Source organism: Sparus aurata, chromosome 6 (genome assembly GCF_900880675.1).
Source record: "Sparus aurata chromosome 6, fSpaAur1.1, whole genome shotgun sequence".
Classification (NCBI taxonomy): Eukaryota; Metazoa; Chordata; class Actinopteri; order Spariformes; family Sparidae; genus Sparus; species Sparus aurata.
In genome coordinates this window covers 5,960,399-5,968,889 of record NC_044192.1, presented here as the reverse complement: position 1 = coordinate 5,968,889, position 8,491 = coordinate 5,960,399, and the positions used below count along the sequence as shown (strand labels likewise).

Sequence of the window (8,491 nt, the reverse complement as noted above, 5' to 3'; positions counted from 1 at the left end):
TGACTCAGAAGCTGTGGAAGCGCAGAAGATCTTTCTGCTGCGAACACATCGACGGTTCAGAACAATTTCTCTTTGAACTCTCCACCGAACAAAATAGTCCCTGTTGAACAACCGGACCTGGGGATTACTACGAGAGACGGGTTCTGTGGAAGTGTCGCTGTTAAACTATTAACTTGTCAGCTGAGTTTTACTAAAAGTCATTCCATTGTATACGAGTGTAGGTAGAATCTCTATGGCAGTCTATTCAGGCACAGTCCTCATCTTTATCATCACCTGTTCAATAGTGCAGCACTGTAGATGGTTTATTAGACCTACACCGCCATCTAGTGGTTGAACTGCAACAATACGACGACGTACTCGAGTATATCTCTGAGGTTCTTGCATTTAAACTTGTCTGCCTCCCTCTAATGCTGCTTGTAAATATACTATTTTACGTTTAAACATATTTTTAAAGATTATTGCTCCGTTTTACATTTCCTCATCATCTTTGGTCCAAAGCAGCAGCCAGAATCAACAACAAATGAAACGTCCTTGCAGAAGTAAATGTTGAAAATGCTTCTGCATCTTTTCATCGCGCAGCTGTCGGCTCTCGATTTATCTGCTGAGATTTTCTTCTAATCCTCTTTATATCATTCAGTTTTCAAATTTTAACACAAAGATCGGAACAACATTCTTCTTTTTCAAATCACCTTTTTTATTCAAGTTACCAAAACCAAATGTTCACACGTCTTTTACAAATCCGAGCATGATATAACTTCCAAGTCCCACAAACGCTACAAAAAATACGTATATATAAAAAAAAAAAAAACTTAAACCATCCCAGAGAAACTCAAACAACTTCCAAATATTCACAGATCATGGGTTTGGAAACACTGCCAAACTTTTTGCTTTAAACAAACATAAAAGTTTCATTTGAGACATTTCAAGTTCAAAAGTTACATAAAACCTCGACGCTCAAGTTTGTTTTCGGCTAATACTTTTTAAACTTGAAAAATGAGACCGAAACAAGTTTGCGTACACATCTGAAGCAGTTCGGCTTCTTAAAAACCAGAATGAGACGGTTGTAATTTGGTCTGACTAACTGCAGGCTGTGAAAATGAGGTGACTACGTCCCCAAGTGGTGATGAAAATAATATTACAATTTTCTGCCTGAATAACTGGAACAGCAGGAATTTATTAACAGCTGCACCGAGCAGAATCAAATTAAGTATTCAGAGAAAATGCAAATGCTGGCCTGAAATCACCCATATTCCCAAAATCAATTTGCCAAATTAAACAGAAAATAATAAACTCTCTTAGTCCAAAACTAAGAGACAAAGTTCTTGTGACTCGAAACACGTTTTACATCTTTGCAGCCGCACAACAGGAAGTTGAGAATGTATGTAGTATCTAACCTTTGTGTTATTAGAGGACGGTGTTGACGAGAGAGTCTGACCTGAGGAGGCCGAAGATGTTTGAACCCAACCCGTGTTTCAGCCTGTCATGACAGCACCACCCTCCCCCTGCAGGCTACAAACCTCCCAGCTGTCACAAACGCTCCTTCACACCGGACAGTGTTCACCGTTTACCCCACCCTGAGAGGTGGAGCTACGAGGACGACGCCGTCTCCTCTGACAAACAACATGGGGATGTTCCTCTTGGTCGACTATAGAGACACAACAAAAGAAAATGCATATTTTACTGCTACATTTATGATGAGTGATATTCTCAAAATATTCTTTGAAGTACTTTTCAAAAATACATTTAACAGAGAAACCTTCCTGTTATTATCTGTTATATCTGCCAAGACTACGGAATGGAACAAGTTCAAGAACGAGTGCTTATTTGGTTTGAAAAATGTTTCTTACCCCCCAAATATCTCTATCAGTAATCTATCTGAAGTGTTGTTGTGTCTGACTCGTTGATCTCTCATTCGAACCGGCCTCACGGATCGTGTTTCCTCAGTACTCACGCAGACAGCCGACTGTGTCAGACTGACTGACACACGATGACCAAACCCGCTTTCCACAAAGTTCAGTGCATGTCCAGACTTGTTGAGGGGCCTGGAGCACGACAACAGTAGCTGCTCAGTAAGCTGATAGAAGGCTGTAACAGGGAGAGACCCCATGTTGTACCTTGTAGAGTTCTTCGTACGTCTCCTCGTCGATCTCCACCGTCGTCACCGTCTCCTCCACGTCACCCAGGATCATGTTGAGGTGCTGATCGTAGGCCTGGGACACACAAACACCCCAAAAAAATATGAATTAATGATGGCAAACTGCACATAAGAGGGGATGCTTATGTTTTTTTAACGCTACTAAAACATGACCTGCTTATATAATTTATTTAAAGGGTATGTGACACAAACTCAAGTTTCTGCCTGCACCCTTTCAGTCAATATATGTTGTCGTTTTTTTCTTGTTCATTTATTTCTATATGCATGAATAATTACCCCCACCCAAGTACCCGTAAGTCCTCTCCACACAACCACACACACTTCCAGCTGTTTCAGTGTTTAGTATTTTTATAACGTGGGTGTTCAGCTTACATGCAGTCGGCCCCGGAGCTCCCGGTCGTTCCTCATCTTGACGTAGATCCTCTCATCTAGACTGAGTCTGATCAGATCGAGTGGCTCCTCAACCGTGTTGGTGGTCGGTTGCTGCAGCACACGTAAAGGACATTAGTTAGAAGTACGATAAGATACAGATTTCAACTGTAAACAATGTTAATACAGACGAATATAACTGATAATTTTGGGTCATATACAGAAAATATATGTCATTTCCAGGTACCATCATTTTGGGTAGAAGGAAATAGAGTTGCAGAATGGGGAAGTTTTCTCATAGTGCCACATACATTTTTTAAAAACCCAGGTGTTACAACAATCGACAAACAAATAACACAAACCCTCTGGAAATGCCTTCAAAAATCAGAGGTAAGTGTGGTTAAACAAGTCCTCTGAATTGTCCAAAGATCACCAGGAGTTTATTTTATATTTAGAAGCGCAGCAGCACACATTTTCACTTCATCAAAGATTATTTTCAGTATCCCGCACATAATCACAGCATCCTTGGAAAAGAGACAGTGACGTGGAGACGCTGCAGCTGACGAATACGAGATAAAGGGAAGCACTTTTATTTGTGTTACAGTTTCTAATGCAAAAAGCAAAATATAGACAAGTGTGAGCTTCAGTACAAGTCCAATCAAATCTATACAAACTCAACCCAAACTCAACTTTTGGGATTCCTTACATTCAGCTGCAGGTTTTCCAGGTTTGGGAAATAGAGCTTGGTTGAGTCTTGTTATCCATTTAACTTTCAGCAACTTGTTAAACTACTGATTGTGCTATGAAGCACCCTGCAGCTGATATTTATACAAATGCTCTGTTCACTTATTACAATAAAATATAGGTACAGACCTAACTAAACTGACACAACACCTGGTGGTCACAGATGGACAGCAGAGGAAAGTCAAAGAAATCATATTGCTTCCTACATTATAGATCATATACTATACCTATGTTATTCTATTTATTCTAACTTCATAGTTTTTCTCAACATTTATATTTCTCATCAGTTTGACCAGCTGTTTTAAAACAAGTCCAACTTGTTCAACCAGTATTCAGCCATTTTCCCACACAGCAAAACAAAACACAACGCCATTCAGCTCTGATAGTCCTGTGCCGTCTTGTATTTCCCAGTTTTAATCTTTAATGCATTCACATTTAAGCATGCAGCTCACAAACAAACCAGCTCCGCCATTCAAACACGTTTTTTTCATTTGAACGTTAGCATCGCATGCTAGTCGGGCTAACTGTGCTAGCTTGTTTGACGGGCCTCTCCGCGATATTAACAGAAAAAACGCGGATAAATAAAAACATTAGCCCCGTTAAATGAACACACAGGTGAACTGTTTGCGGTCCTCCTCTCAGAATATTCATATTCACGCCGCGTTAGAGGAAAAACAGTGTAGTTTAACGCAGATGGACAAACCTGTTCAACTTCGTCCGCCATTGGTTTTGAGTCTGCGCAGTGTGGTTTGACCGGCACGGGGGGTTGCCAGGTCCGCAAAAACCACCATTCCCGGTTTGCAGGACGCTACACGTTGGTTTGTGGATATTTAATACTGTGTAATAAACAGTGTTTGTTCGGGTTTTATGTCCAACAGCTGATGACATGTATTGAGAAAAATGTGCAAAGAAATAACTAATATAAACACAAGTCATATATGTTAGAATGAAATTCCACAAAATTCTGCGGAAGTGGAAGAAATGCAATATTGACAACTCATAAGTCACTGTTTTTCCCAACCTGTATGAAATATTAAATCAACTTTATCACCTCTACAGTAAAGTTTAACACATTATTACTTGTCTATTTTAATGCTAGACTCACATTCTACAGGGATATGTTGCACTTTTTGAGAAAGTCATTTCATTTAGATGGAAGTTGTAGTTTGCATATGGATTTGATAGAATTCACATTAATACAATTCATTCTTATATTACAACCTGACAAAAATAAAATACTACCACCACACTAATGCCCATGGGCCATTTAGTGCAACTTTTATGTGTTATAAGCAGTGTTGAAGTATTATTCGGTGTATTCATTCTAATATCTGATTCTGATATTACATATTACTAATTACCTTCATTTTAAAGTCACATATTATGTTACAATATTACTGTCTACATAGAGTAATAAGTTATTGTTACACTACCTTTTAGTTATTTTCAACAAAAAGCCCAAATATTCTATATAGAACAATTATGAGCAGGCAGATAAATGACCAAAGACTGAAATATTATGTGATAGGAATAAACATTTAATTGTAGGCTTAGTCATATGAAACACAACAGACCTATAGCTTCTATAATGTTGCCTATAATGACAAATATCTTCTTTTTTTATGCCATATTATAGTCCATAGAACAAGGACTGCATGTATGACTGAAGAAGCTGAATTAAAGTGCATTCAAGAGGATCAGGCTTCATCATTAGGCTCATTCCTGTCAAACAGCAACTGAACAAACAAAGTACATATTAATATAAGCGCCTATATTAATATTGTTATGTTGGTGTGGGTTCTTAATAAAACAACAATACACTCTAAAACATGACATAAGTGTAGTCATACACTACTAAAATGTTATAAGTAACGCGTTACATTACGACGTTACCGTTAAAAGTATTACATTACAGTAACAGAAACTCAAAACTGAACGCTTCCTCCACAACTGCACATGCGCACTTGCCTATAAACAGCGAACCTGGCAACCCGCTACGTCGCGCTGAGCAGTACCACTCTCCTCCTCCTCCTCTTCTCCTTCCAGACCTTTCCATCCTCAACATCTCCGTGCGGCGGCTCTGAAGCGCAGTTTGTCGACGGTAAGTGACAACTAACCTTCAACTTTACCATTCACACTCATTCTTTTATTCTCTCACAAAGTATTTTACCAGTAATTCACTCAATCTGTTGCGCTATTTCGAGCGACTGCAAATCAACAACTGTCAAGTTTTCTTTAACAGCGAGACTCTCGACTTGTTCTGACTTCAGGGTTAAAATAAGTGTCAGCCTCTTAAAAAAAACAACACGCAGAGGCTTTAAAAGCGAATTAAAGTCGAGTATTTAATCGTTTTTGTAGTTTTAAAAGTGTATGCTATACAAGCTAACTTCACGTAAAGAAGCTGTTAGCTTGGAGTTGTGGGAGGAAAACTGCCACGTTAGCAGCGTCAGTGAAGACTCGCAGAGAAGTTATGATGGGTTTTTATTGTGTTTTAATCCTGTTTGTGTTGATCTGAAGCTTTATGTCTCTGTGTAAATACACCCACTGTCTGTATGCCACGTGTCATGCAAGCAGGTTGGGAAGTTAATCATAGGGGATGTGATTCATGTCAGTGAGCCTGCAAAGTCTAAAAAAACAAAAATCAAGAGGCTCAAATTCATCTAAATGAATGATTTCTGATCCAACAGTTCACATCTAGTCCTGTTTATTTGGCAGGTTAGAGTTCATCCAGTTCATTAACTCACCTGATTATACCCACAAAGAGAAGCACACAGATTACATTTTTTAGAAGAAAGAGGAAGAAGAAACTCAGACTTGCTGATGTCAGGGGAGAATAAGGTTTAAAGCCAGAAAAGGTGGCAGGGTCCGCCAAATACAAACAAAGTAAAAAATAAATAGAATCAGTCAATGTCAGTCCGTCTATTCTTCCCCAAAACTACATACTAGTTGTGTAACTCTCAGGTTTTATCACAGTATGATATTATATTGATTCTTTGGACAATGATCCAATATTTACCAATATCACAATATCTGCTGCGATATAATTGCGATGACATCATACGCCCATTTAACACAATCGGTTACGTAAATAACTAAAATATGATACGACAACTTTATTACTGAGCTCTGCAGTGGAAATGTTATTTTATCTCTGGTTCCAGTCATTTAAATGTAAAACAATCTATTCTTTGTAATAAGAAAGAACGTGACACAGGCAGGCCATGTGAATTTCAAAATAAAGGCGTATTGTAATGATGTGGCGATATAAATCAACGTTTTAACTTTGCATTGATGCTATTGGATCGTTTACCATTGAATCGATGTATTGTTACACCTCTACTACATACTGCACCTTTAAAATTTAGGATTAATCTGCAGATTATTATCCGTTATTTCCTGTTATTTCCTCACGTCATCAGTGTCTTGTTTTGTCCAGCCAGCAGTGCAAAACCCAAACCAATTAAGTATCAAAATGCTATGAAATGTTTGCATAAACGATTAAATAATCATCATAAAGTGACAGAATAGTTGTCTTATTCACTCTTTTTCATTTTGTCTTGTATTTCTCTTGTGTTTCCTTGTTTTCTGAACATGTGTTTGTTTGTGTGTGTTATTGTATGCATGCCTCTTCTCCCAGTTCAGCCCAGTGCTTTATACTGGTGTTTGTGTTTGCTGAGGAGGCAGAGAAGGGCAGTGGTGTTACCCATTCCACCCTCAGCCACAGCATGGCTCTGTGGTGGAAGAGATCCCTGCTACAAGCCGAACCCCTCCAAGCTCATGTGTGGCTCAGAACTAACCTTTGACTGCTGACGGCTCTGCCTTTATAGATAAAACAACCAGCACTTTAATATCTACAGCAGTCATCAGGTATCAAACAAAGAGAGCACGTAAGGAGAGGGAAAGACAGATTAACCATTAACTCACACAGAGGCGGGTGCTGACCTAGAAAAGGTAGATGGTGCAATAATACGACTACCGTCAGATTGGTAACGTATTCGTCCGTTTTCTCCTCCCTCTCTTTTCTCCTCCATGACTCTTTTCTCCATGATCACATCCTGCAGGATCCAAAGTGGGAGGCACTGGAGAGACTGGCCACGAGGAAGCGTGTTTCCATTCTGGCCTTTGGAAATTAAAGGCGCACCAATCAGGATTTTTGGGACCGATCACCAACTGATGGAAGCAGTATCAGGCCGATCCTGACCACCGATCAAAAGGATACTTCCGTACTTTATCGTCATCTGAAGTTGTTAGTTATTAGTGGCATAGTTGAGTTAAGTAGCATTAATTGTTGAGGGAATAAATAATAATATTTAGTAAAAAAGGAAATAGGACACAGAATTCACTCACTTGAATTTGGGAATAATTCTGTGTCTCGGCCTTTGTACTGATGTATTTGTGTATTTGTATACTTTTCACAAACAGATAATCCCAAATGATAAATTGAATGTTCTACTTCTTCTCCTGTTGTTAACGCTGTTTGTTATCTCTCTCTCCTCAGTACCGATTCAGCGCTAGTAATAATCACAGGCTGACCTCTCTACACGAGGCCAACGTTATGAGAATTGTCCTACATCACCGGTCCGTCTATCCCCTCTGTCATAAACAGTATGCTGATATGTTGCACTGGTTAAACCGCTGAAGATCTGTGTTGATATTGGCCAGAGGAAAGTTAGTTACCTGTTAGCAGCCGGTGAGCAGCAGTTCTATAGAGACCACTGATTAAACTTTTCACAGCATTCATCGGCCAATAACGATCAGTGCCCAGTGAATCAGAGCAACCAAGATGTCCATTGTGGTCATTGGAAATAGTCGTGGTTAACCGGTGTAAGCTGACTGCACATGCCTGAATTTGATGCACGTTGTAACCATTGATTTCAATAAAGGCACATTTTTAATCACCTTGACATGTTTCTGAGCTTTCATTGTTGGTGAGAGAATACCGGGAATAAAAAGCTAAAAATTGCAAGCAGATATCAGTTCAGAGATCAGTTTTATCAGAAATACTGATACTGACACCCCCTAAAGATTAAGATCGTCAGAGAAACTTGCAAGAATCGCACTAGTTTCACAAAGAGAGACTTCTGATAGATGTCTGAATTCATCTGTTGCACAAAGCCGTCGTAGGAGAATTTTTTACTGGACAACATAGTTCAAAAACCAATCCTTATATTCCATATTTAGCTTTTTTAAAAACATTTTTAAATTCCTATGATGTCATTAGAT

At 39.0% G+C, this 8,491-nt stretch overlaps 1 protein-coding gene and 1 long non-coding RNA gene across 2 annotated transcripts; one reads left to right on the top strand and one right to left on the bottom strand.

Annotated features, from left to right (window-relative positions):
• Positions 1-673: 673 nt before the first annotated feature.
• Positions 674-4,058, bottom strand: LOC115582583 (U6 snRNA-associated Sm-like protein LSm3). The gene is made up of 4 exons (XM_030418607.1): positions 3,972-4,058; positions 2,528-2,638; positions 2,115-2,210; positions 674-1,645 (listed from the first exon to the last, which is right to left on the bottom strand). Exons 1-4 carry the CDS (start codon positions 3,990-3,992, stop codon positions 1,565-1,567), a joined length of 309 nt encoding a protein of 102 aa, XP_030274467.1. The 5' UTR covers positions 3,993-4,058; the 3' UTR covers positions 674-1,564.
• A 1,194-nt stretch (positions 4,059-5,252) lies between these two features.
• On the top strand, positions 5,253-8,172 carry LOC115582799 (uncharacterized). Its single transcript, XR_003984255.1, has 2 exons — positions 5,253-5,369; positions 7,330-8,172. It is a non-coding gene; the product is annotated as an uncharacterized LOC115582799 (long non-coding RNA).
• The last annotated feature ends 319 nt before the right edge of the window (positions 8,173-8,491 follow it).